The 27,272-nt window shown below is 54.1% G+C and overlaps 5 protein-coding genes across 5 annotated transcripts; 1 reads left to right on the plus strand and 4 right to left on the minus strand.

Moving 5' to 3' along the window:
- Window positions 1-1,401: 1,401 nt before the first annotated feature.
- On the minus strand, window positions 1,402-4,374 carry CGGC5_v010901 (uncharacterized protein; the record flags this gene model as incomplete). Its single annotated transcript, XM_032020202.1, has 5 exons — window positions 1,402-2,707; window positions 2,759-3,351; window positions 3,410-3,442; window positions 3,495-4,230; window positions 4,292-4,374. 5 exons carry the CDS (start codon window positions 4,372-4,374, stop codon window positions 1,402-1,404), a joined length of 2,751 nt encoding a protein of 916 aa, XP_031892495.1.
- Window positions 4,375-5,756: 1,382 nt separating this feature from the next.
- On the minus strand, window positions 5,757-8,776 carry hxnR-0 (Nicotinate catabolism cluster-specific transcription factor; the record flags this gene model as incomplete). Its single annotated transcript, XM_032020177.1, has 3 exons — window positions 5,757-7,097; window positions 7,183-8,118; window positions 8,387-8,776. The coding sequence occupies 3 exons, from the start codon at window positions 8,774-8,776 to the stop codon at window positions 5,757-5,759; spliced, it is 2,667 nt and encodes an 888-aa protein (XP_031892493.1).
- Window positions 8,777-13,026: 4,250 nt separating this feature from the next.
- On the minus strand, window positions 13,027-14,004 carry CGGC5_v010903 (uncharacterized protein; the record flags this gene model as incomplete). The annotated part of the gene is made up of 5 exons (XM_066152431.1): window positions 13,027-13,056; window positions 13,112-13,226; window positions 13,302-13,344; window positions 13,732-13,827; window positions 13,980-14,004. The coding sequence occupies 5 exons, from the start codon at window positions 14,002-14,004 to the stop codon at window positions 13,027-13,029; spliced, it is 309 nt and encodes a 102-aa protein (XP_066008214.1).
- An 8,137-nt stretch (window positions 14,005-22,141) lies between these two features.
- On the plus strand, window positions 22,142-22,467 carry CGGC5_v010904 (uncharacterized protein; the record flags this gene model as incomplete). The annotated part of the gene is made up of 2 exons (XM_066152432.1): window positions 22,142-22,240; window positions 22,318-22,467. 2 exons carry the CDS (start codon window positions 22,142-22,144, stop codon window positions 22,465-22,467), a joined length of 249 nt encoding a protein of 82 aa, XP_066008213.1.
- Window positions 22,468-23,809: 1,342 nt separating this feature from the next.
- Window positions 23,810-26,866, minus strand: CGGC5_v010905 (1-phosphatidylinositol 4,5-bisphosphate phosphodiesterase 1; the record flags this gene model as incomplete). The annotated part of the gene is made up of 4 exons (XM_032020142.1): window positions 23,810-23,981; window positions 24,537-26,005; window positions 26,061-26,699; window positions 26,855-26,866. The coding sequence occupies 4 exons, from the start codon at window positions 26,864-26,866 to the stop codon at window positions 23,810-23,812; spliced, it is 2,292 nt and encodes a 763-aa protein (XP_031892498.1).
- Between the last annotated feature and the right edge of the window lie 406 nt (window positions 26,867-27,272).

The raw sequence follows: 27,272 nt of genomic DNA on the forward strand, positions 1-27,272 counted from the left end.
TTACGGAGAAGCGCACCACAGCACCGGCCGTCTCGTGCCTCTAGCACCTCCAACTAAAGGTAGCGAGCGGAACGAACGACGTTGACAACTGACAAGCGAGCGAACGCTGATCATGTCGGAATGTCACTGCGATGGAGATTCCCCCAACAACCTGCCCTTGACTCAGCTACCTCTCTCGGTCGCTAGCTTTTGGTGGCTTTTTCCCCGCCAGGCACCGCGAGGCTGGGCGGCTGGCTGGCTTCCCGTCACTCGACCCGGTACATACGCTAAAACGTCAGTCTTCAACCTGACATTAGCATGTCATGATATCACTTTTTGATGGGGATCGTCGGCCCATACGAGATGGGGTTTGTGTAAGAGACGACTGACTTTGACGATGCAAGAAGTCCAACCCAGAGTCCCACTGTCGTTTGTCCCTGCTTAAAACAGCAGGGGCAATGGCCACAGAGTATCGAGTACTCCATACTGTTGCTGAAATGGAACGCCAGTAGGGGGAGGCCTGTCGTCAGGGTGTGTTACAGACTGCACATCACTCTCACGGAATCACAATTGGGGGTTCTCTTCCTTCTCCCATTCTCGCTTAAGAAATGACGGGGCTGCCGTGCTTCCTGCGGAGGTGGGAATTTGGGGATCAGATCATGGGAATTCATGACATGACGGATAACGAAGTCCCCTTCTGCTAGGTGGGACAATCGCAATCGAGCGTTCATCTCACTGAGATGAAGATACACCCCCGGCAAATACCTGTGCCGAGCAACGAGCTGAGTGATAGTCTGAGGTCGCTGCTTTTAGGGAGGAGGGAGGAGTGCTTGGCTTGGCTTGGCCCTCGCTTGATCGACCCGCATTGATTAAGCATAAACCTTGTGCACCCAAATCAACTGCACATCTTCTTGTGCATGTCTGGGCTTCCAGTGCACAAAAAAGACGAACGATTTACCTTAGAGAGCTGCGGGCAAGTTTCAGCAACATCAACCTCGTCAGGTTGCACTCAGTCGATGCGGCGATACCGTTGATTTATTGCTCGCTGCAACAAGACTCTATCGCAAACTCACCGCTTCGGTCCGGGAGCAGACACTTGAGGGCATCAAACGGGCCGATCGCAATTATACACACGAGAAATTGGAGCATTTGCGCAGGGAGGGACGAGTCAGTGAAAGAGGTGTCTAATAGACTTCACACATACGGGATTTCCAATGAGAGATTTTCGGGCTCCCTTCTCCCTCTCGTGAGGCAATTCGGAGATGCCATCAAAGACACGGTTGCACTGCATTCTTAGCCTCTGGAGATGTGTCGTGTTGAACATATCTCTCAAGTCTCAAAAGTTCTGAATCGTCAACGTTGCGGGCAATCACCGACGGGCTCCATTCACTCAACAAGTCTGATACGCGGATTCATTTCATTTTATTCAGGCCATCTGGCTCCGCATTGTTGGCATCGAAGATAGATATCCTCCGCCAGCAGGTCTTGGGTCCGGCACGCCGTGAGGCATGTGGACCGTCGGCGGCCGGACCCAGTTGTTGGGAGGGTGTACGCCAAACCGGGCGGGCGGCGGGTAGGGAAGGGCTGGTTGTCCGGTTCGCGGATGTACATGCCCTGTCCCGGGTGCGGTGCCAAACCTCCCGGGGGCCGAGTTGACATTTGAGGTTGAGCGGGCGGGTATGTAGGTGCTTGAACTGGAGGAGCATATGTCGATTGCAGCGGAGCTTGAGCCGGGGCATATGACGCCTGAACAGGAGCCTGAGGATGAGTCTGAACCGGTGCCGGCATGTAAGAGATACCGCCGGAGCCCGGCGCGAGATTCGTGGGCCGCTCCCACAATGCCTCCGCGATACGCGGGTAGTCCTCGCCCAGCAGGATCCCCAGCTTCGTCTGGTCGAACTGCTGGAACTGCTCTGCCGTATCCTCCCGGGCCGCCTTCCACTTGGCACCTGGAGCCGGGTCCAGCTTGGTTACCACGAGCGTATCCTGCGGACCGCTCCTATCGCTGACGTGCGAGCATCTGATGCCGTAGTTCTCGATCTGTTTATGGAGATGGTGGCGCCTTGGCTTGCTGACGGTAAATCGCTGCTGCTGCATGTTGCCGCTGCGCAGAAACTCGTTCAGTATGTCGCAGTCTCCGCAATAGCATGGGGAGACCCTGGCGTTGTCATCGCGAGCTTGGGTCGAGGGCTTCTCGCCGAGGTAGGTGTCGCGGTAAGCTTCAAGGATGGCGCCGGCTATCTGGCGGTAGCGGGGAGTCGTCAGGGGGACCTTATGGGACTCGAGCCGCTCAATGAGCTCCCTGAGGAACGGCAGCCAGAGGGGGTGGAAGTCGTTCCACTTCATGTGCCTCGCGTGGCCCACAAGCTTGATGGCGAGGGGCACTACAAGGTCCTCCTGCGGTGGCGTGCTCAGCTTGATGAGGTGGGAGAAGAAATCGGCGAGCGTGTCGGGATGGACGGCGAGGTCGTAGTTGTAGTCCGCCCCGGGACCGAGCTGCCCGAAAATGTCTTTGCGTCGCTTGCGCGGCATGTTCTTCTCCTCCGGTCTGTCGCCGTAGACGGTGTTGAAGTCGAGCTGCGAGATGAACTTTTTGGCGAGGCGCTTGTAGAGCTGCACGCCTTCCTGTACCGGGAAGATCTTCTTCTTAGTGATCATGAAGAGGGCTGATAGGACGTCGAGAGCAAACGCCGGGATGTTGAGGTGGTTCTCAATGATGGGGACGACGCTGCGACATTTGTTAGAGACGGCCTGGTAAAAGCACGGCGGCAGAGCTTACATTGAATTGAGCCAGGCAAAGTCGGCATACCGCCTGGCAGCCAGAATCGCAGCCAACCCATCAGAGCCGACAAAACTGCCAGAAGCAGACGAGATTGCCAATCCCTTGGAAAAGATGTCCAGCGCCCACTCGCGAACCTCATCGGTCAGGACGGGAGACCCGTTCGGCGCAAAAGACTCGACCATGTGCACTCGCAAGGAGACCTTGCCACCACCGACCTGCTTGCTCAACCACTCGAAGATATAGGAATTGATCAGCCCATGAGGGTCGGCAGCAATCTTTTCGAAGAATTCCCATTCCCGCAAGTGGACGGCAGCTTCAAGCAGATCGCTGGTCTCTGTGCTCGTCAACGCAACTTTTGATCCGGGTTGACATATCGATGTGTTCCAAATATCTTGCAGAGCATTGAGAGCCGACGCCTGGCCCTTCCCCGGCTTCGAAGCTGTGTGCGTCAAATACGACACAACAAGCCGGGAATTTCCTGTGCGTTCCTTTTCGAGGTAATAGGAGGGGTAGGCCGATCTCCTATCGTCTTTCTCAAGGTTGCGTTTGAGGAATGACGCTACGTTTGCACGTGGCACGATCATCACGGCCTTAACTTTTTCATCAGCATATATCCAAGTTGAACGCCAGTGTGAGGAATTGACTCACCGTAACGCGGTACCAGTGGGTAGCGGTAGGTCCCTGGAACACAAATTAGCTTCTACTTTCCAGACTTCATAATGTAACCGCGAACCGAGTTTCCCATGAACCCTTGGTATTCTTCTTCTTGATCGGCGTCATCCCAGAAATCACCATTGTCAAGGGCGTGGTCCTGATTGAACTCTATGTCACGCATAACAGGACGCCCGTGAACTCCAACAAGCTGCTTCACACGCTGAGACGCCTCATGAACGTCTTCCAGCTCGTGCCACCCTTCATCGTCATCGTCCCAATCGTCATCTTTATACCGATACCCACCGTGATCATATCCCACGGTGCCCTCTTCCTTGGTCTCCAGCGCTGCGAGGAAGACGTCAAACTCGAGCTCTGTGGAAAGGTCGTCGAGAACTTGCACCACCTCGTAATCTCGTCCTTTCAAAGCCGACATGGAGAGGTTGGCCTCGGTATACTCGTGGTCGAGCCGGTAGTAGAGCTCGTTTTCGTCCGACTGGCCGGGAATGCCGCCTTTCAACCATTTCCTCAGCGAGTGACGCAGCTTCCGCGTTTCGGCTCGCCGGCGGCCGGCAGAGGGCAACTGTCTCGAAGGGTCAAGGGCGAGGTTATACGTGAGAACAACGCGATATCCCCAAGTGACGGGTAGAACCTCGTGGGAGACATCAGAGTACCATGCGGCAACGGACCCTTCCCTATATTTGGATGTCTTCAACGTCTTAGTCTCTCCACAGTGCTTGGCCACGACCTCGCCTCCTTCATGAGGGGACGGGAGGCAAACGACCAAGGTGCCAAACATCCCGGGGATCTTTTCGGTGCTGGATGGGGTTAGCTCTACACCCGTTACTTTACACCTACGGCTCCACGGATATGACATACTCGACATGCGCCTTGAACATGGCGCCCTTTTCGTAAATCAGGAGCTTGTACAAATCTGCAATAATAGGTGCGTTGATACCCATGTCCTACGCTGCCCTTTTACACAACGTGTTGATGACGCCGGTCCAATTGGGGCTGCGGAGCTCGAACTGCGTGGGATCTAGTTCCCAAGTATTCCGCACCGCCGTATCGACGACGGTATCGCTGCCCTTGCCGAATGGGGCTTGCCGCGCCTTTTCGATCAAGCTGCGAGCCTATTCCTCCTTTAGGGGGAAGCTAATGGGCCCTACATCGGCAACATGGAGCCCTGGGTTGAGAGGTCCATTGGCAGTCTTGAGCGGATGGAATGAAGCAAACGTCCCCGGCGACTCGATGGCGTGGAATGTCTCCAACAGACCTTCCTCGAAAGATCGCCGGTCGTCCCAGCCATCGGTGCTCAGAGGGCTGCTAGGAAGAGGTGGTGTTTTGTTGTACTCTTCGGCAATCTGTTGTTCATGGTTCGATTGTTCATGAGATGGCTGCTCCTCAGTTGATATTTCTCTTGTCAGTCCTCCAGGGGCTGGCAGCTCCGGAGCTTCTCCAGCGCTTTCTGTCGCCATCGGAGGGGCTTCAGCAGCAGTAGGTACGGGAGAAGGCGCGGTCGCTGCCATGTTCACAGCTCCCTCAGAATTCATGATAAACGCTGTCCCGCTTACAGCCCTCTGTTCTGCAAAACGTTTCCAAAAAATCGGTACCGAAACCAAAGTCGACGGCACATGCTGGTGGAGTGTCCAGGGTAGAGAATCGCGACGCGTCGAAGGTTCAGATTCGCGATCATGGTGGGGATCATTGCCATCCCTGTCAATGATTTAGCTTCGCAGGTACGGATACTTGAAGACCTTGTCCTTAAAAGGGGACGGCGTGTCTCATATCGTAACGACTCTTGTTGCCGCATTTGGAAAACTCTCATCGTCAAAACTTCCACAATTCTGCGCATCAGGATGAATGCAGCTCACCGTTTTAGCTGAGCTACTTGAGAGTAAGCCAAGTCTGCGACGGAGAACATGTACATGCCATGTAGTCGATGTACCTGCTTGCTCCATCCATCTTAAGTGAACTTGTTTCCGCGCCCTGGTGGTCTGTGCATTAGTTGTCTCCTACGTAATCGAGAGACTTCACTATCCGCTGAGCATAGGTACTTTCCAGTAGTCTGCAAGTCTCTGTTCTCCTTGATTTACCTAGATTCCGCTTTGCAATGCTTAAATTCGACAAAAATCGCTCAATGAAATACATGACGAATTATCATACAACATCGTAGAAATTGGTGACCAACAGGCCTGTTGGAAATTTGCTTGATAGTCTCTTGTCACGTCGCCGTTTGAGATCGTTCCATAATGCGCTTTGGATCTGGCTGCTGGTCTTGTAGCCGTCGGTCTCTGACCATACCGTCCTGGTCAACAGCGATCGCCTCCAAAGTTGCTCCACGTCAAATGTCGTCAACGCTGGCAGCTCTCGATGGTCGGCCTGCCGCGCCCGAACCTAAATCTTGAAGAAGGCTTCTTAAGCTCTCAACTAGCGGGGGCAAAGGCTCTGAAACAACAGGAAAGTTATTCCTAAAAATGCCTCGTGCAACAGAAAGTACCACACTCGGGTTTGATAACGATTCAACACCGTCAGCGGGGTTGCCGTTCAATGTCAGACCAGGCACACCGCGGTCGAGTTGAAGGAATGCCCTCGTCTCACGGTTTTCTTCCGAATCCATGAGGATATAGGCTCCCGATCTATTGCCGCTTCCCACTTCCGGATCCGACCCGTGCCTAGACGCGGAGCACGAGAGCAGTCCGTAGGCCCAGAGAGTGAGACAGGCGAAATAGACCGCAATGGCGTTGAAGTCTCGTAACGAGGCAGGTGGAAGTTGGCGCGCGTGATGGAAAATTTGGCCTGCGTGCCAAATAGCATGCCGAGCCTCCGAAGTTTTGGCCCAGCTTTCCTCCAGGCTACTGTACGTTCGTCGAGCCTCGTCCTCGCCAGCCTTTCCCGCAAACGTTTGAAGAATGTCGGGTGACACATGAAGTACCATCATCAACACCTCAGACATCACCGCTAGTTGCGCTGTAGGCCTTTTTGAAGTAAGGATCATGGTTGAGAAGTCGTTCAGATCCCGGTATAACTCCTGGTATTGGGTTTTGAGCCATAATTTGTGAGTCGTGTTCCGCTTGTTCGACATGCCGTCGGTGTAAAACTTGATTGCTTCTCTGTACGCTCCAATTTGACCCCAGTATCCGTGGAGCAAAGCCATATAACAAAGCTCCATGTCCACCAACTGCTCAAGGTCATCGAGAATTTCAGTGCAATGCATGACTTCACAGACCCTAGGGATGGTGCGATCTGGGGCAGCGTTGGTCTTGGCGATGTATATGCTGCGCCATTGCTCCGCAGTTCTCGCTCGCCATAGGTCGCGAGATGCGGGGAGACTAAAGCTGAGTTCGGTGAAAGACATGAGTGGGTTCTTGCAGAAGCCGATGGATGTTTCAATGTCGTGAAAGAAAAGATGCAGAACAAGCCGTTTGTAAGACTCGCGCTTTGCGAACTTGCGCCACTTGGAATCGAGGACATCTGGGGGATCGGCCATGGTTGGAATGAGTGAGGGTGAGTCCGGTGGGGCCGAGAAGTTGCCAGCCCTTCTCAGCATGGTCATAGGAGGTTGCAAGAAGCTCTCTGCGATTTCCATCTTCCGTTTGAAGCCACTCCAAATGCCGATGTCGAGGTTCAACATGAAGGCTTGGAGAGCGCCGAGATCTCGTGTGAAAGTATTGGAACCCTCGAACTAAGCAATAATAAGTCAGATACCCGCATCCGGGACGCCGGATGATGATTTGGGAAAAACGCAAAGGATTAGACACATTACTCACCAGGTCTGCCAGCGCGAGACGCAGGACTTCATGAAGAGAGTACCCGAATTGCCAGACCGCTGGTATGGAGATATATGTTGCGCCACTGGACAGTATGCCAGCGAGCAATTCTGGTATCGCCGCAGTCGCGTCAAAGGTTGCTATGTGAATCCAGCTGTCGCTCTGATGTTCATCATGGATGAAGTGGGCTTGAACCAGATAATTCAAGAGGTCCAGAGTTGGAAACGAGGGCGTCCGTTGACGGGCTCCCTTTTGCACCGTGCTGGCCACAACCAGGGCCAGAAGGCTGTCTCTTGCGGAAGCTGTCATCTTCAGCTTGGTTCCCGGCGTATTGATTAGCTTGTCGAATGCTGGCGAGTTTGCCAAGTTATTTTCATCAAAGACGAGTCGCTCCTTATCCTGAGGAGAAGCATGGTGAAGTGCATGATCCTTGGGCCCCGGTTCCCATAACCAGGGTGACCGCTTGAAGGCAGCGTGAGCTCTCGAGGCGTTACGGGTAGCTGACTTTGAGCGATTGGTTGTTGTTGATTCCGGGCTCGGATGGACATCAATTTGTGGGACAGTGATGGTGTCGAAGTTAAGGTCCCAAGACGAGAAGTCCATGTCCTGGAAGTAATTATGGACCGGGTTGAAGTTGACGATATCATCCATTACCATGTCGATCACCGGGTTTGCGAAACCGTCATTCATGAATGACGGCCCGTCCATTTCGTGGCTCATGTCTGGATTTGTGGGCATCATGGACATCCTGGAGCTGCTATATGCCACCGGGCCAGAGTCCATCCCCCCATTCATGTCCATCCCAGCATGCATCGTGGAAGTTTCGGAAGGTGTAGAGTGCCCCTCGTCAGTAGATGTTCGGTGGGGATGGGTGCGCTTTGATGGCACTTCGCAAGGCAGGTTTTTGGAGCGACAACGTGAGCATGGTTTTGCATCCTATGCGAGTGGTCATGTCAGTGTTCTTTCCTTGATATGATATGCGAGTACCGCATGGACGGACAATCACGGAGTTGGAAAACGGCAACTCGGACGAAAGATATGAAGGGCGGGAGATACGAGCGGCGGAGCAGGACTCGCGGTAGATGATGGACACCGGATACAACGGCCGGCGGCTGAGGTGACGAACCGGCCGGGAACGGTGGAGGTCAGAGCCGGTGGACGGCGGGAGGCATCGGGAAGACATAAAACAGAGATGGCAACGAACCTCACACTTGGACTTGGAGGCAGCGCAGTTCAGACAGGCCTCAGCAGCGCGATCGCTCCTCCGAATGAAGGTTCTGCCCTTGCCGGTGGAATCTCGGTCGTGGGTGGTCTCGTGGCGGGTCAGGAGGTCGGCGCGATTGAATCGCTTTGGACAGCGAGAACACTGGTAGGGCCTTGCATTCTCGTGTGATCGGAGATGGCGCGTCAGATGGTCGGCTCGCTCGTAGACGCGCTTGCAGATATGGCAAACATGTGTCGCGGAGGGAGATGCGTCGGAGAGACTCAGTTTGCGTTTGGGAGGGGCCGGTTGTTTCGGTGGTTCGGGCGGGGAATAGAGCGTGTTCAGCATGTCGGAGCCCGCGGCATCGCACAAGAGGCTAATGCCGTTCATGTTACCTATGAAGCGGCGGAATGGAGAAAGGACAGGATAGGGTTGGGCCGGAGGAGTGATGTCAATTGAATTGAGGTCGGGGAGGCAGAAGCTCAATCAAGGTGCAGCGCAGCAGACGGGAGCTTTGGTGGCAGGGCTTGACGTGACGGGACAGGTGCAACGGCAGCGGCTTCAGGTCGGGAAGTGGCGGGCTGGGCAAAAAAAAACCGCCGTGGGTGGGAAGGGGAAGGGGTGGGAGACGTGGAAACGTGGAGTCAAGGCGGGAAGGGGGAAAGCGCAGCAAACCTTAAGCCGGGGATTCTGCGGGGTTTACCTTTCGGCCTAACGTAAGGCGAAGGCTGTTCTACCTGAGGTATTCGTGCCTACCTGTTCCTTCGTGGGCATTGCCCAAATGGAGAGATTAAGTAAGGCAAGTCACCAATAGGAACAAGAGCCGTTGAGAATTATCCGGCCACTGGTTGGTTAGGTACCTAGGGAAGTCCCGACGGGAGTCCCGTCCCGGGAATGAAAGGCTTCTTTCAGGTAGGACCTACCGAGGCCAGCCAGCAAACGAGTAATAGGCATCTTGTCTGTCATGCTTAGACTGATGACGATACAGAAAAAGCCGCAAGCCGCCAAGCACAAGGCAAGTTAGGGGTAAGATGGTTACGATAAGCTCCCTTGCCATTTTCTCCGAAAGGTTGCAGAAACGCAACAACTCTGAATTGCTAAATTCGATGGGCATGCACGCGACGTAGAGTCTAAATCTGGCCACTCGAGTGATTCTCGCGTGTGGAGTTTGAATCGCGCTGCACCGATCAATACGAATGAGCTGAGACAAGAAGCAACAACTCGAAAGCAAAGATCGGAGACACACATCATGTCATGGCTTTCCTGGTGACTCATTTTCATTTATCGCAGCTTGAGTGAGTGTGGGCTCCATGGACCTTGAGGGTTGAGGAAACTAAAAAAGAAGCAAGGAAGGAGTTTGCAAGAACGAACATGGTGTGGCCCAGGGCGCCTATCAGAAACATGAGGTGACACCCAAAAAATCCCTTTCTTTAGCTACCTACCTAGGTTGGTGAGGTAAGCTGCTGAATGCTGGGACATTTGCTTGCTCAGTAAACACCAAACAGGGGCAGGGGCTTTCGAGTACGCGGCCAGGCGGGCAAACAAAAGCGAAAGTGATGCGACGCCATTCGATTATTGCATTGATACAAGAAAGCCACCTGCTCTCATACACTGACAAGCCTTGGCGCACCACCAGGGCCAGGTAGTGATTCGTCTCGACTTTTCTTCATGTTTGACCGCCGGTGGCGGGATGGTCCCGGTAGCCGGAAGCTAGGAAGCTGGAATTACCGTCGATCGATTGGCCTGGAGCCGCCGGGGACCTGAAAGTGTCCGAAGAGGCTGTAATACGCCAGGTACCAGAATTACGGACGGAACACATTCGCCGTACGGAAGTTTAATAAGGTTTATCAAAGGACTCCCTCCGTTTGGGACTGCACTTCCAAAAGTCGAGATATACGGTAATAAATAGCTCTTGATGGGGTATTTGTCACGAGCCCAGTTTGGAGCTCCTGAATCTGAGGTGAGTCTGAATCTGATGGTGTAATAGCTGGTGTCCAGTTGGTGTCCAGGCCAGGCTGCGAGCGACTCAGGGTCGGGCGTGCTCCATCTATCGGGCCATGAATTCGCCTTAAACCAGGTTCCAGTACTCGTACGAGGCATCAGCAAGGAAAGAATGATGATGTTGACTGAGCCCGAGAAGGAGAGCCAGGCAATCAAGCAGGTGAGACCTGCTGACGGGGGACGGGCATGACAGATCGGACAGACAGATCACTTGGAGATTCAAATCACCGATCCTGGATGTCTGTCAGTCCAATGTCCATGCGGTCGCAGATGGCGGGAAAGCACGTGACAAGCGTCTAAGGTACCTACCTCAGCCGGCGGGAGTCAATCAATGAGGAAAGTACGACAAGGAAACGACGGTAGGGGCCAATCAGCAGCTGTGTGCACCTGCGTTTCCCTGGATCTGGGATGGGCAAGAACTTCTGTAACTCGAACGGGGAAGCTAAGGAAAGAGCAACCCAAGTGCAGATGCAACTACCTAACAGGAAAGGGCAACCATAGCGCCTGTGGAAAAAAAGACTGGTCATCTATCAACTTCTACGCCTTGCACCGTCAATCAAACTTTGCTTTTTTCTTCACCATTTTCCCTCTCTTTTCTGCTTGACCTTTCTTTTCTCAGCCATTCTTCCTCGGTCCTCACAGTCACAATTGCCCTCCGAAACGACGGTGAACAGGCCAAGACACCCATCTTTGCACACCGGTGTAGTATCTGGCCCTTCTCGATCCTCTTTCCCGTTCCCCCATTCTTACGGGATTCTGATTTCTGATTTGTGCCTTGTCTTGCCCTGCCCTGCCACTAGCAAACCAACCCGCCGGCCATGTTGCGTCGCAATCCAGTCAGTCGTTTGCAGATGCGATGCGATGCCCCGAGCCCCTGCTCCATTGACCGAATCGACAAAGAGGAATCAACCCAACCTCGAGTTGCCCAGGTAGGCAGTTCCAGCAATCGAACGTGCTTGACTCGGCTGTCGCGCAGCCATGCAACGCACGCGGCAAATACTCCCTGAGCTTTTGTCCGTTAGCCCGACCCGCAACATATCCATTACACAGCAACACCAACCATTCCGCCTCGTCATAAATGACGATATCACTGTCTTACGACGACGCGAGACAAGAAAGCCCGCAGCCCCTCGCCAGTCTCTTTTGTAACTCAGGGCAAGCATTACGATCCCCCGGCAGCAGGAGTCAGGGCCACCCAAGATCCATCAAAGACCCATCTGCCCCCTCCACACGCTTCGGCATCCAGCGCCATCCCCGAACACCAAGACCCGACGTGGATGCCCCAAGATCACGAACCTGGGCGTGGGTTCTGGGACCGGATCTGGATAATGCAGCTCACCTGCCGCTACCTAGGCTAGCATGCACGCACGCCTCCAGTTCTCTCAGATTTGCTCCATCCACCAAACCGGCCTCTGCCTCACTGTGGAGCGATGCGGTCGCAGGACGTCCACCCGCAGGCCGTTGGGGTGTAACGAACCAGGTCCAGCTGTATGTGTCAGTGGAACCAGAGGCTCGGGACCGATTGGGTTGTTAGGGGACCTGCGCTGAAAGCTGCAACGCCAGCAGCGCACCCAGGCCGAGGTTTACCACTTATTACCGCTGTTTTTGTTCTGGCTGCCGCGATACTGCGGTTTCGTTTCCGCTGCCACTGTATTTAGGACCTTGGGCCTGGGACTGCAACTCGCGCGAGTCCATACAGCACCTTGTCATCGATGCCTGCAGATATCTGCAGCTTGCAACCTTGTGCGAAATCCGCGCCTGGGGGACCCGCTGGATGCCAGGTTCCTTCGCAAGCAAAGCTGTAATTGTTGCTTTTCCTTGTCTCTTTACCCTTTCTCAACTGCGATACAACCTTGATCGGGACCGGTGTAAATCTCAGGGGGCACCTCCACCATGCAGTCCCAGCGCGGCCATCGCATTCCATCGCAGACGTCGTACGCAAATCGGCGTCAAGTGTTCCAGCAGCACCGGGTTTATCTCCGAGCAAAGGAACCTCCTCCGTCCTGGTCGGCAGCGTTGTGAACGGAGCCATTCGATTTGTTCCGGCTCCATGTCCACTGCATCTCGGTCTGCAGCTCCCAGCAAGGATGTCCGAATCGAAATCGGGGAATGCGACCCCGACCTGCTCGCATCGGGCGTGTCACTGTCCAGCCAAAAGCAACGTCGTTGAGAACAGAGAAGAGCTCATACGTCTCTCTAACTTGAACAGAGCATCTGCGTATGGTAATCATTACAATTCCTAATTCCATGATCCGGGACCCTTTTTTGGTTGCCGTGTCTTTCGCCATTCTTTCCATCCATCTTCTTCCCGTCCCTCCCGCCCGGAAGGTAGGGAACTCCCTTCCCCTCCCATTGCGCAAACCGATCTGAAAATCGGACAGACATGGCTCGTTAACATTACAGGGCCGGTACCCAGAATGGCCCACCCCAGAGGTTTTGATCTCCCCTCTCCCCCCCTTTTTTAACCCGTGCTCTCGAAAAACGAGAAAGAAAAAAATGAAAATGGACCTCATAGTCGAACAGACCCTCGTCCCCTTCCCACCCATTCCCAATCCCTTGCCCTCGTGTGTCGCCGTTCGCCGTTGTCCCAGGGTATCGTTACAGTTTTGGCAGTGCCTGTTATCGCATCGCAATCCCAGCTACTGACTCCTTATCGGGGGAATTTGGGGCTTGCTAAAGGTCAGCCTCACCGCCACAGATCTCAATGACGTGGGAGCAACTCACATGAGCTGGCTTAGCCGCAGGGCGTGCCGCAGTAGCCGCACTCTTTTCCGGGTAGTACCCACACCTCTTTACCTGAGGCATGGCACGTAGGGCAGCGAATGCCTGGGAGAAGATGCTTCAAAGAGAGTTAGTTCTGGCTCTGTAGTGGTGGTGGTTGCCGCCGGAGGGGCGGGAGGGGGGGCTCACTCACCTGTTTAGGTCCGCTTGTGGGAGACGATGGCTGTTGTTGGTTTCTGAGAGAGGCCTTGTCGACCTGGCATTGCGATGAGCAAGTCATGTTGTATGGTTTGCGTGGTTGGTTGCGCGTGTGCAGGCGTGTAAATGTATGTGAATATGCAAAGCCAGGCAGTTGTCGAGTTGGCGTTGATAAAAACCCGGGGAGCTCTGGTGCGTGTGTGTCGGTTTTGGAGATATCGAGTGAGTGAGTGGGTGGGTGGGTGAGGTGTGTGAAGTGCTTCAAGCAATGTCCTCAAGCTGTTGATGGCCGATGATGGTGATCTGAATAATGTCCAAACCCAAGGCGGCGCCAGTCGATACTTATAGTTTGCCGTTTCTTTGGACTCGCACGAGAAAAAGGACAAAGCACTGGGCCTTTCTGGGCCGACGAAACTGGCAAGGACCAGGTAGGCTTGTGGTATGAGCGAGCGAGAGGTGAGAGAAGGCGGCTTCAAGGCGCAAGGCGGGAGCGGGTGTTCCATGTCCCTGCTCTGCGTCTGCTAGTGCAAAGAAGAAAATATGAGCGGTGCCATCTGATAATAGGTAAATCGGCGAGCAACCGGCGCGCGGAAGGCCAGCAGCAGCGGGAGAGGAGCGGCGAACGAACAGCCCAGCAGAGGCAGCAAGCAAGCAAGCACGAAAAGAAACATACCTAGCCTAGCATAGGCCCGGTACATTGCATCTGGCACACATCACATTTTCTGGTGCGGGACTAGCAGAGACCTTGGAGGCGTGTGTCAATGGGCAGCCAACAACAGACCAGCCCAGCAGCAGGTCCCAGCAATGAACGATGGTGGCGCGAACCCAGGTTGGGGCCCAGGATAGGCATGGGCAAGGATGTTGGACGATGGGGGATTGGGATGGGATCCTGGATCACTCTGTTCGAGGGGGACAAGGTGGGGTGGAACCAGGGCCCCATCCATGGCGATGGCTGAAGAATTGTCGTTCATTCGGGAACGAGCGTTGATGTGTGCTGTACTGCTGCTGCGTGCGAGAGAGTAGCAGCAGCAGTAGTGGTACACAAGACGCAGACTGCAGGACGCAAAGTTGCTTGTGTGTACATTTGCATTACATACATGCAGCTGTCTATCTGCCAGAGTCCTTGTCTGTCTCTCTTGTCTTGGGTCCGTATGTCTCTCCGCCTGTCTGGCTGTGTTTCTCTCGCTCTCTCTGTGTCTCTGTGGCTTGTGGCGGGACCCAGGCGTTCATCCTGTTTTTTGCATTGTACTTACATTTAGGAAGAAGGACCCGGGACATACGTGAATGTGTGAGATGGCACTTGATAATTTTTTTTATTTTCGTTTTCCCTGTCGAGGTGAGACAAGACCGAACCAAGCCCAAAAAAAGCCAAAAGCCGCCCGAGTCTGGAAGACGGGACACGGCATTTTTGACGAGGTCCGGCTGTGGTTGAGGCACGTTGCAACTGCGCGGCGGCGGGCTTCCGGGTTCAGTGTTTCCTTTGTTGGTGCCCGTCGTTGTTTTTCGGTGCCCCGGGGCCCCCTCCGTTTGGGAGAAATAGCGGGATTGAGGAAAACAAAAGAGAGGGCAGCAGACGAACACGAGAGGGGCCCAGCGGGAGAGGAAACAGAGCAAAGCAACGTTGTGAATTGGAGGAGGGGTTCTTTTCTGCCTTTTTTGCGCAATGATGCTCCAATCTATCTGTACCTACCTTACGGCGACAAAATACTACGCGCCCTACTGACTGCTCATCCACCCAAACCACAGCACACCCACACCACACATTCATCCATCTGGGTACATCTCCTCCCACCACGCGCACCCCTCCCCAACGCAATCGCATGTCCCCCCGCCACGCTCATTGGGCCCCGGCGCGCAGTCGATCGAAAGGCTAGCGCAGGGCAGGGGTCGAGGGGGGAAGCGAGCAGAAGAATAACCCAGGCGAGTGGATGTTCCAGAGCTCTGTTCGATCTGCCCCAGGATTCACCCGGGGATTTCCTTTTTAGCTGCGACTTTGCGGCAGGCGGGTTGTGTGGTCACTGGTGGTTTTCCATTTCAATGGGCACGCGGAAGGTTTTTTTTTTGTCACTCTCCAAGGGCCCCCATCCATATCTCTGGTACGCACGTATCGATGGAGAAGGAGACGTAGAAGAAGAATGAATCAGAGATCCATACCATGTATCATTGGCAACCGTACCATGCCGCAATGTATTGTGTAATGTTACGGGATACATCCGGTACTGGTTTTGCATACACCCAATGTCCAGCGAACCCTGCAGAGAACGAGCTGTGACTTTGAAAGCCCCGCAGACCTGATGATGATGATGACGATGGTGGTGAGGAGGAGGCTCAACAGCGCCCTTCTCCCGGGATTGGTGATGTCTCTCGCGATGCCGCCTCTTCCCTTGGGTCCCAAATTTTCTTCTTTTTTGGTTTCTTTACATGGAGAGGTCACGGCATCGGCAGTTATGACGAAACATCGATGGGAAAGTGCAACACTTGCACGGTATTTGCAAGTACCCAGCATGTAAGGGGGGTGCAGAGGCAGAATTACACACGCACACAAAAATACGAGGCTAACGCCACATGCGAATGCGTACTCACGAATCGTTCGTAACTAAAGGTATGTAAATCAGTCTTTAGTGTTGCTTTCTGCATGGGCGCGTGAACAGCAGTATTTTTTTTTTATGGTACCATGTATGTGTTCTAGTCAGTTTAAGAAAAACACTGCGTCAGTTTCCAGTTCGTGAGGTCGCAGCGCAGGTTACCAACGAGGGTCGAACAAAGTTTGTGGAATCTCTGGTTTGGCACGTTGCTAGATCGGACTGCACGTAATGGAGGGGTGCGCGGCTCTACTGGTACAGACTGATACCGTCTGTAATTGGGGCACTTTGTGTGTTGATTGGGGCACCACGCAGTGAGAACCGTAAGGTTGATAAAAAAGGACGATCCAATAAGAGACGACATTTGACGATCGAGTATGGTAAGGTCTGCAGTGGGCTTGCGAGGGACATGCCTGTTTGGCAGCTCTCAGTTTTGTCCGGATGGACGAGGCGAGTTTCCGCGCTGCGCTGATGCTGGGAGGCAGTATCAAACTCTGTTTGGCCCTGCTACTACGTATGAAGTAGCTAGCTTCTCAAATCAAACGCGGGACGGAAGAGACACAGAATGAAAGAGAGCCCTCTTTTTTTTTTTTCCTCCTTTCATTTAACATGTTGTTTTTCCTCTCGTCATGCTTGGGGGTTTTGGAATGAAAGGGGGCGTTTGGGTATTCTTTTCTCAGGGAGCCGGTCCATGGGGGTCTTTTTTTTTTTTTCTGCCTTTGCTGCCTCTGTGAGTAGTAGTAGTAGTTCTTTTTGGTTTTTATGAGCAGTCGCAAACATGCCGGACAGAGTTTCGTTTGGGAAAATCAAAAAAGCAGCGCCCGGCCCCGTCGTCGAAGTTCGGGATACCCTATTGGACCGCGGCACTGGGGGGAGGGGCTGAGTGGCGGCTTCCGGGGGCCCGGAGGGAGGAGGGAGGAAATGGAAGGGGGGGAAGTCGCGGCTGGCGTTCCCCAGTTGCTCCTGCCTTTTTTTTTTTTTTTTTTACCGTGATTCGTGATTCTGGCCCGGCCGCAGCCCGATTGGTGGCTTGGAAGCGCCGCGTGCACACTACACACTACACACACTACACACTTCACACCCATCACTTCATTCAGTCATTCTCCCTCCTGATCCTCCCGCCGGCCAGGCTCGTTGCTCGTCATACCACACACACTCTCGGGGCTGTCAGTCCGAAGCTACCTTGCCTTATGGATCACCACGGCACTTCCTAGGGCCGCCGCGGTCTTCGTTCGTCGTCCATCAGTGGTGTCTTGGAATGCACCTCACCTCACCTCACCCGCATCTGCGACCCGCCCTTGCGCCGGGATGGAGATCTCATCTCGCCTTACCTTACCTTAGGTACGGATACCTGGCTTGCGCTGCACCTCAATCGTGCAATCGCTGAAGGCCCTCTACGAATCCGATTGTGCGTGCGGATACCTGGTCGCTTGGTGTCATGGCTGCCATGCCGCCAAGTACCTTACTTGGTACGAACACACTACGGATACAGTTGGATGCTCACGACCATGCTGTTGTTCTTCATGGCCCCCTGCTCTATGTAACATTCCCCGATCCCTTATCCACTCCCCAACTGCATTTGCATTTCCGCATCCAATTGTGTCGCGTTGATCGATGCCCTTCCTTTTTGTCACTTCTCCGAAAAACGGCGTGACCTCGTCAGATCCCTTGCGCCCCCTTTGGGAGTTCGACGACCCCATTGTCGTCGTCGGCCGGTAGGTACCCTACTTAGCACGCCTCAAAACTGAATATGAGCAAGTCCTTGGGGGGTTCAAGCTGAAGCTGACACTTCAGCCAGCCTTTCCGATCCAGGTGACTTGGAACTGTTGAACGAACGGGGAAACCGGCTGCCAGGCATTTGGGCTGAGCTAGAGCAGTCCTGACGCAACTCAGCTCACTTACGAGGGGATGACGATACCCCGAAAAGGAAGCATCTTACCCGATGCCGCCTAGCAGACTGGGGGCGCGCGCGCGAGAGAGAGAGAGAGAGAGAATGAACAACCCCCAAAAGGAAGGCACGCGAAGAGGGGAGCATGAGGTAGGTACCTTCGGAGTATCTACCTACACTCCATGCTTCTTCTTCTATGGAAAGTTCCCCCCACCCTCAATCGGGTCAGGAGGGGGAAGGTACGGATATGGATACCTTACACTTCTTTTCTCATGGGTCCTTGCGCCTGCATCGCATCTTGAAGGCCCCAGTCACCAGCTGCAGTTTGGATCGCCCATCTCCAGTTCTGCCGTCCACAGACAACCTAAGACACGGTACATCGACTCACAAAGATGCTCCCATTCACAACTCGATACGAAAGGATCCACGATCCGTACGTCCCACTCGGCTGGGAATGGGTTACTCCACGGCGGTCTGAGTATGCGCCGCAAACATCCACCTCCCAACGCTGCCCTTCACTTTCCAAATGACAATCCGCCATTCTTCCTTTTTCCACAAGGTCCAAGTTCGCGTTTGGTCAACCCCAAAAAGGCTCCACCAAGCTCCTCACATGTTTTCTTCTTTTTCACCACTCCCCTGCTCCACGGCGATTCCCTGCCCCATGCTTTCTTTTTCTTCACCCTTAGCAAAGGCTCCTTAGCGTACCATTCTGCAACAATCTCGTCCACTCATCGATGCGAAGGGGCAATTGGGGGAGCAGCAGCAGGAGAAGCAGCGAGGTCCTCGGGTTGGGGGTAACGCACCATGCTGATGGGCTGCCCACATCTTTCTTGTCCACCCTCGGAATCGGCAACGAGAGCACGTCGTCAATGTTCGGAATAATGCCATTGACGTCAATTCGAGGTCTGAAGGGAGGACTCACGGTTGGATATTCTGCCCGTCGCCGAGATGACCCGGCTGAGGGAGACATGAGGCCACTTACCCGCACATGGACGTCTCTTCGGTGCGGTAGCACCGCGAGACGTCGACAATCGAAACAGTCTACGCTCTGAATCCCAGCCGCATCCCTGCCTGCGGTTTGTCACCGCTCACCGAGTGGTGCAGACGGGCGACGAGCCTTGTCCATCATCCCGGCGTGTTGGTCCAAGGATGGTCACACGGGGTTTCCGCCCGCGTTCGACTTGACGCCGTGCCGTATCCGCTGCCACAACCCGGGATCGACGTTGCGCAGGCGCAATCTATCTTTGTCGACGGGGGGACCAGATTGGGGGAAACCAGACATCGGTGGCTGTGTGTATCGCGACCTTCCCGGTTCGTCGAGGTCCACGCGGTTGACACCTGTGCCAATGTCGGATCACGGTGCGACGCTGTCAATGTGCTTTTTCTTCCAACGCATTTAATGCCAATGACACACCGACAACGCTGACCGACGTCTCGAGATCTTACGGTTTTCCGGGAGCCCCGGCTCCAATGCCGACTGTTGCTCCGTATATTCAGCTGGCCAACAGACGTGATGGCGCGAAACATGCCGCTGGTCCAGGTTGTGCAAAGGCCACCAATGCAGATGCTTTTACACCTCGTTGGTTGACGGTCGATGAAGTCGCGGCTTTGTGCGTTCTCAAAGGGAGCCTTGTACATCCGTCCACGACCCCTGCCACAGCAGCAGACGGCGCCACAATTTGAGGCTTTGACAACACTCACCGACAATCTTGCGGCTAGGTCTAGATTCCAAGACTTCCACGCCTTACGGCGCCCATGATGGCATTTGGTTTTGCTTCATGTTGGGCCCAGATCGCCATTGGACAATCTCAGGTTTCACCCTGCTTGGTTTCATGTGCCTAGCTAGGCAAAATGATGTGTCAATCACCCTCGACAGCATTCCATCACTGTCATTTTTGACCAAACACCAACGGACACACGCGCGGGGCTTACACACTACACCGCACCACACAACACCACCAACCGCGGGACAGAACCAACACCATTCTGCGCTCATCGAGGCACCCGACGATTTGCGACACGCGGTCTGCATCGCCAGATCAGATGAGGGTGTGAAGCCAGTCCATTGACCACCGAATGTGGTCAAACATATGTCCGCATAGCGCGTGCATGCTTCACATGCAATCTGACCGATATGATCTGTCACTTCATAACCGAGATGCGAGGTCGATCAGTGTGTTTTTGTCGAAATCTGGGCTTTTCACCATCCGCATCGGCTGCCACTGCCAATTTCGTTGGTTGGGTATTGGAAAATGACATGTCATATCCACCAGATTTCCAAGGCTGCGAGACCACTTTGCTCAAGCAAGGTACCACCATATCCGCCAGAGTAGCCAAATGGTTGAGTTCAGCTCTGTTTTGGAAATTGTCCTCAAGGAACCCTGGGCTAGGAGCCTCACCGAGAAACCACCTCAGCGGCACATTCTCGATGCCCAAGGTATTTTGCCTCACCTCAAACGCCGAGCTCCCGAATAGAGAGCGTCAATTCCATCGGATGTGAGTCAACCGCCACCAGGACCCTTCCGCCAAAGCCAGTGAGCTTCTTTCGGTTACGTGCTTGTCACCTGTCAAGCCGAGTAACAACACAAGAATATGCGTATCCAGAGCGGAATCAAGCATACCGTTCGCAGCAGTTGGCCTTGTCAGAGTTCCCTGGCCACAACAACCGTTTCTTTGCGGTGAGGATACTTGCATTCACTTGTATGCAGGTATCCGCTAAGACGTGGTGCTTCGAGAACATGTGGACTTGGTTAGTCTCCAAACGGCAATGCCAGCGACATGAAGCCAGTCCGCTTCAATCAGAGCCTCCCTGGCGTTTGCCAGCTTGAACGCGTCACCAGCACACGCCCTCGACCAAAGCTCCACGATAATATTCCCCGAGCAAACTCCAGCCCCGTATGCTCGTCAGCGGGACCCATTGGTGTGCGCACTCCCTGGGCCTGGGGCTCGGTTCTGTCTAAGTTGGGGGCTTGGAACTTTGGGAGCGCCGCAAGATCCACGATCGATCCTTCTCTCATTCTCCTGATCATCTCCATAGTTGGCACCAAAATCTCGGTTACCTCCTCGCCAGTGACAAGCATCCCGGCTAGTCAACCAGACTGCCGGAACGCTCTATCGAAATTTTGGTCACCCGGTACCACATGGCACGACTGAGAAACGACGGCGGGTTGCTACATTTTGACCGCCTTCAACGTGGACGATCTCGGCCAGAATTGTTCCCATCGGGAATTCAAATCTCGATGACGACCCCGCCAAACGACCCTTGGAGAGTGCAAAAACAAACGCATGTCTCACTCAGGGTCCTTGTCGTTTGCCCTCGGCCTTGGAAACACAACCAAGCCAGGAACCCCATTCCCTGTGGCTGCTGGCTGCAGGAAAGCCACCACACGAAGGATTGGAATGGCTTGTTACACCGCCCTAGCTTCCGCGTCGCGAAGTAACCACCCTTTGCACCTGTCTCAATCCCGCAGCATGTTACCTGTCAACTTTATTTCGTCGACCTTTGGGGGTGTTTGATATTAGTACCCCGATGATTCTGGTCTATTCCTAAAAGAAGCCTCGCTTTTATGGGCTTCGTTTGATTACACAATGTCGCAATGCTCTCAGAACAGTTGTGTCCGGAAGGGCATGGTTGGGGCTTGCTCAACGATTTACAACATGATTTGACAAACACACACGACTGGAGCCTCCTCCACGATCGGACTAGCCGCCCTGTTGGGAGATCAACTTTTCGTGAGAACTGACCAATTTCTCCCAGTCGGGCCGCGCAAGTTAGACTTCAACACGGCATTATCATTACATCCGAGCCTATTGTTTCTCCTGGTTTGTCTCACAGGCAGGACCCGACAGGCCGTCTCATTGGCAAGCCTCGCCCGCGTTCCTTTTTCTCTGATGCTGGTCTCGCAGCCAACGGCCATGGGGCGTTGTCTATCTTCCGCTACACACCCACGCGTGCCGGATATGGGGCTCGATTCTGAGTGATCGACACTCTCCCTTCCAGCATCGTTCGCCCGCGGAAGAGACATCCTTGCTTAGGTGCAGAACCTGTCCACCACCAGCTCGTGCCACCGGGTTAGGTGTGTAGCGAAAAGCACGCCGTGTAAATCATGCAGGCTCGGTTGCCAAGCTTTAACAACCGGACAGGGCTGCAGCAATATCGTGTGGTGATCCTGTGGACTCCAAGATCGCCCTGCTGTCGCAGACAAACGGGGTTGGATAAGGAACCAAACCAAGGCTGCCAGAAACAATCTAGAATGATGCCTTTCCGAACGACGGCTACGGAAGACAGTGCACGCTGGCACGGGGATCAGGGAATTTCGAAAGCGGGTATGGTTCGGCGATCCAGGATCCAAGCCGACGAGGCACATGAGAGCCCCGAGTGGTATTGGCCCCACGGCGCCTGAGCGGCATCCGTCAGGCTGGAAGTTGAGAGTATACGCAAGCATTGCCTCGGATAAGAAGTTGGTATGGCAGCGATCCCGTCCCGTCTGTTGAGGACCCTTGACCGGCAGTCCGGGTTGCGGTTTCTGACGTCACACAAGCAAGAAGCATGTCTGCCCAAGGTGCGACGTGGGCCGGATGACTCAATCATTCTGCATGGTACTGTCCATGATGACAGATCAACAACGACAAAGGCCGTCGACCACAGAGATAGGGAGGCAGAGCTGCGAGCACAAATACGGGTTGGTTGAGAGAGGACGACAAGACGATGACGACGTCACCAAAACGTCGGCGGTCGCGACATGTCAGTTGACACCGCGGCGCGATCCGCTCATCCGAAAACCGCCAGTATCCGCTTCCCTAACTCTTGTATTGTCGTCCTATCGCAGTATCGAGGTGAGTCAGTCACATCACACACCCACACACATCATCCCAAAATCGAGGACTGTTGGGGAAAAAAGCCCGAAAATTACAACCATTCGCCGGCTGGCACTCGACGAAGACACCGATGAACGACGTGGCGGTGACATCCACACATATCTGCCCGACCCGGGCCCCAACATCGGTCACGTTTCACGAGTTCACTAGACTCAGACCCGATCTCAGGTGAAGCTAATCGTAGACATGCGTTGTGACCGTTTCTTCCTTTCTCTGCCCTCGTATTGAACGTGGGACTACGTGACAAAAAACAAAGCAGACAGTCACGACAGACGAAGACAAGATGATGTTTGCACCTTTGTCAAGAGGGAAAGCAATTGCTCCCTTTGGATGGGTTGTTTGTTCTTCTACGTACGGGTCGGCAATTTCTGTTTCAAACGCCCTCCGCCTCGTCGTTGATGTGTCCTGTTGTTCCTTTGCAGCCATGATGTTTCTGTCTCTTCCCGGACCCCATCTCCAGTTCCTTCTCCAGCAAGCCACCGGCCCCCAAACGATGTTTTCCATGATTCCATCTGAAGCGTCTCTGTGTCTCGTCTCCAAATACCCCTGGTCCATCCAAAACATGATTAAAGGGGAAGGGATAAAAAAAAAAGGTATAATGAGGCCATCTGCCTGTCAATCTCGCTCGCTAAGCGTCATGCCATATCCAGAGTAAAGGAAAAACATGTGGACTAAGAAATAATCCCCGAGAGCCCCATGTACAAGGTAAGTCTCACAAAAGGGATGGAGGAAAAACAAAAAGAAGAAACGAGTTCCTGGCCCCCATCAGGAAATGCGATGAACAAGGACGGTGTCAGACACCAAAAGAAAAGGTCTAGGGTTGTCGGTAAACAGGTATCGACCAGAAACAAAAACGCCCCCACAAACGCCCATGCCCCCAAGAATTTTTTTCTCTGTGCCCTAGGTATCGAATAAAATAAAATAAAAATAAAAAGTAGACCAAGGAAAAGAAGAAGCGAGATGAGACAAAAGAAACGTCCCCCACGACCTTTTCATCTCCTGAAAAGGAAGTTGCTCTGCTGCAAGATGGGCTCATCTGATCGGATCTCAGACCTGCCAACTTCTGAGACACTGCACTCATGATTGCTGACAAAAACGTGAACCGAGGACGGATCTTATTGCAAATCATGAAGAAGGGAGCTCTTGTTGTTTTGCTCATCGCACGTCCTTGTCGATCCTGACCAGGAGCTTGCCGCCTTCAATCGGGCGGCCCTTGGTATCCATGAGCTTGATGAAACGGTACCCAGGTTGAAGACGGTCGAGTCGGATACACGCCCATGACAGCAATTCGTCGCCGCCGAGGAGTGGATCGTTCTCGATCTTGAATCTGTGATTGGGAACCGAGGTCAGCCAGGAAACTTTGTTCACAACTCGAATACGAAAGAACAGAAAGACGGATCCCGTCGGATGTCAGATGTCATGAACATGTGTCATGCCGTCAACGGTGCGGTGTGCAGCGGCCCGACCTGTCAACACGGGCCGCCACAGCTGCTTGACGCTTCCTTGGCGAGCGAGTATTGGCGGCTGGCGGCTCGCGACGGGAGCTTGACGGTCGCGGTGACACGACGCAGGAAAAGAGGCTCGGCAACTGCGGTCGCACGGCATCTTCCACCTTTGTGTGTGCTTATGACGCGAGCGCGACGGGCCACTGCGTCTCGTCCGAGGATGGATCAGACCATCAGGTCTGTGTTCATCGTATCTCAGAGGGTACACCATCCGCAAGAGCACACCACCTGACGGTCGGACACACTGCAGGTGCGGAAGGATAGGCGCGGAGCCGCGCGACAGAGACTCTCCTCGGGTCGTGTATCGTGAAGAGTGGGTGTGACAACGACGTGGCGGTGAAGGGAAAGTGAAAGTGACTAAAGAAAGAGAATCTTACCTGACGAAACTGAGCTCCTGCACGACTCTCGAGACTTTCGGGAACTTCAGTCGCGCTCCACCTTCCCACTCAGGGTGGTCCGTCTTCTTCGAACTGGTCTTGAGTTTGAAGTCGTCTTCATCGGCTGCTTTTCCATTGACTGCCCCAATCTCGACGTGGAGTTCGCACTTGACAAAAGGGCGTAGGTTCTTGCCGTTGCGGCTACTGTCGCTGTCCGATGAGCTAGGCACCCAGATATGCTGACCCGCGATGATTGTGACGACGAGATCTAGGTCACCCTGCGGCGCGGCATCGACCTCGGTCTCAGTGCTCTTGTCAGTGCTGCGGTATCCGACGGGCTTGAGAACCCAGCCCAGCTCGTCTGCGAACATGCCCTCATTCAGCATCATGCCTTCGTCCAGGTACTGCCAGTTGAGGGCGACCATCTGCACACCCTTCCGCCAGAATGGGCTGGGGTCGGGGTTTGAGCTGTCAACGCGGGTGCCGTTGGGGAAAGCTCGCATGAAGAAGTTTTTGTTGTGAGCGAACATCTCGCGGGCTTTGGTCGTGTGAAGCTCGAGAATCTTGCTCTCACTTATCGAGAAGATGTGTCCAGGCTTCTTAGCGGCAGGCGTCTCAAAACTCTTAAAGTGCTCACTATGCGTGTAGATCGCCAAGTTGCTCAGTGCCGTGGCGATGTCGGATTTGGGGTTATGTTGGACCGGGGCCGCCGCCGGTGCGATGGTCCGTTCGTCTTCAGAGCTTGAGGCATCCTCATCATTGGCGTGGACCATTGATAAAGCCGTAGTGCTGGGAGGCACCTCGATCTTGTGAGGTGCCTTCTTGACCTTGATCATGATCTTCCTCTTCATCTCCTCAAGTTTAGGAAGACGGAAGCGTGGGTCGATGCCTTCGCACGACTTGTCGACTAGCATCTCACCCCACTCTTCCTTCATGATCTTGACCATGACATTCTGTTGCTCAATATCCGCGTGAACCTCGAGACTAATAATAAGTGGTAGTTCATTGGTCTCAAATGCGGACTCGCGGACGGCCTGGCAGACTTCCCGGAACCCACAAGGAGTTGTCAAGGTCCAACCATGGGTGACGATGGGTTCATCTTTCGGGTACGGTGGGCGATATTTGCTTGGCGTGGGTGATGTAGGTCGCAGAGTTTCATTCAGAGATTCGACCGAGGCACTCGGGCCAAGAACAGTGGTGCTGTCGGATGGTCCCAAGGACCTGCTGGCAGTGGCTGCGCTGGCTGCACTGGCATTCCTCCTGTGACTATGCTCGTGTATGCTTCGCTCGCTGCCGATCAGCTCTTCGACATGCTCCTTCAGGCTAGCTGCAACATTGGGGAACGATGAGCCAGAAAGGTTCCGGGAATGCTCAGGCTTGGGCGACCGGCTTCGCTCCTGACCCGTCGTGATCGGAGTGTCTCCATTCCACACATCAATCTCGATACATCGGCAACCTTTGCGGAGGACCTTGAATTAAATGTGAGCATGGTCAACTTTTGCATCAATGCCAAGCAGTACATACTGTTTTGTAAGCCTCTGGGTCGCTCGTGGAAGCTAATTGGTTTCCGACCAGGTAAGTATTGTGACTGCTGCTGATGAAATAGTTCGATAGCGGTCGGCTGATGTCTTTGTCGTCCGGATTCAACGGTCGGGTAGCTTCCAGGCCGTACTTCTTCCACCAAAACTCGAAGAACTCGGGCCATGTGTATCTCTCCTTATCTTCGGGCAGGACATCGTCAGCATCGGTTTCGCCCTGCACAGAATCGAGGAATGCGACAAATTGCTCGCGAGTGACGAACGGCGAGCGTGATATCGAGGAACGGCGGGATCGGATGTCGTCGAAGACCTTCTTGAGGCGGTTCTGGATGGCAAGACTGCCGTCGAACGCGGGAGGGTCCGAGGAAGTGGTGTGGAGGTCTTTGGTGTCGACGGAGGAGAATGAGGGCTCGGTAGCACCGTCGACATTGGTAATGTTGATTCGGGGTGTTTGCGGCGTCATTCGGAAGTGGGAGCCCTTGTCTGTAGGTGCAAGCAAAGTTGTGAAGCCGACCATCTTCCTCAGGGCGCCTTCTGAGGCCTTGTTGGTGTTGTTGAAGAGGGGCATCGTGAAGGTGCGCTTCTTGGGCGCCCTTTCGTCACCAGGAGCCTTTCGGCGTCGGAGCTGCAAGAGGCGTCAGTTGTAATTTGCACTTCGTGCGTTGAAGGAGTATAAGTTGGCAAAGTCCCAAGCCACTGGGAAAGGGTGCGATTGAAGGCAGGGTCTGGGCGGGAGCCTCGAAACAGGGCGCGGAACATCAGACGGAGTGGCAGACGTACGTAGAGACACATGATGAACTAGCTTCGGCGGCTATACAGCACACCCCTCTCTTTGTGGTCTTTCTCTGGTGTTTTTGCGTTTCGAAGGATCGGGTTATTCGCGTGTCAATTGGCGAAGGAGGGGCGATTTTAGGGTCCTGCTCGGCAGCCTTCTCTGGTGCTAGAGGCAGAGGTTGTGGCTTCGCAGTCGTGAGTAGGGAGGTCAAGCCATTGGAGAGTTAACGGGAGCCCATTAGGAGGAGGTGAAGACGCAGGAATAAGCTGAAGCTGAGATAAAACTGCAGTTTCTAGGTAAGAGAAGTTCGAGGATTGAAAGTAAAGGCAAAGTGAGGTAAGGCATGGTGGAGGAACAGCGGGAGCAATTTGAACGGGGAGAGTGGAAGCGTGGTTATGCATGTCAGCAACAGCTGAAGACATG

This window comes from Colletotrichum fructicola (genome assembly GCF_000319635.2).
Source record: "Colletotrichum fructicola Nara gc5 chromosome Unknown KSG_Nara_v1_contig06, whole genome shotgun sequence".
NCBI lineage: Eukaryota > Fungi > Ascomycota > Sordariomycetes > Glomerellales > Glomerellaceae > Colletotrichum > Colletotrichum fructicola.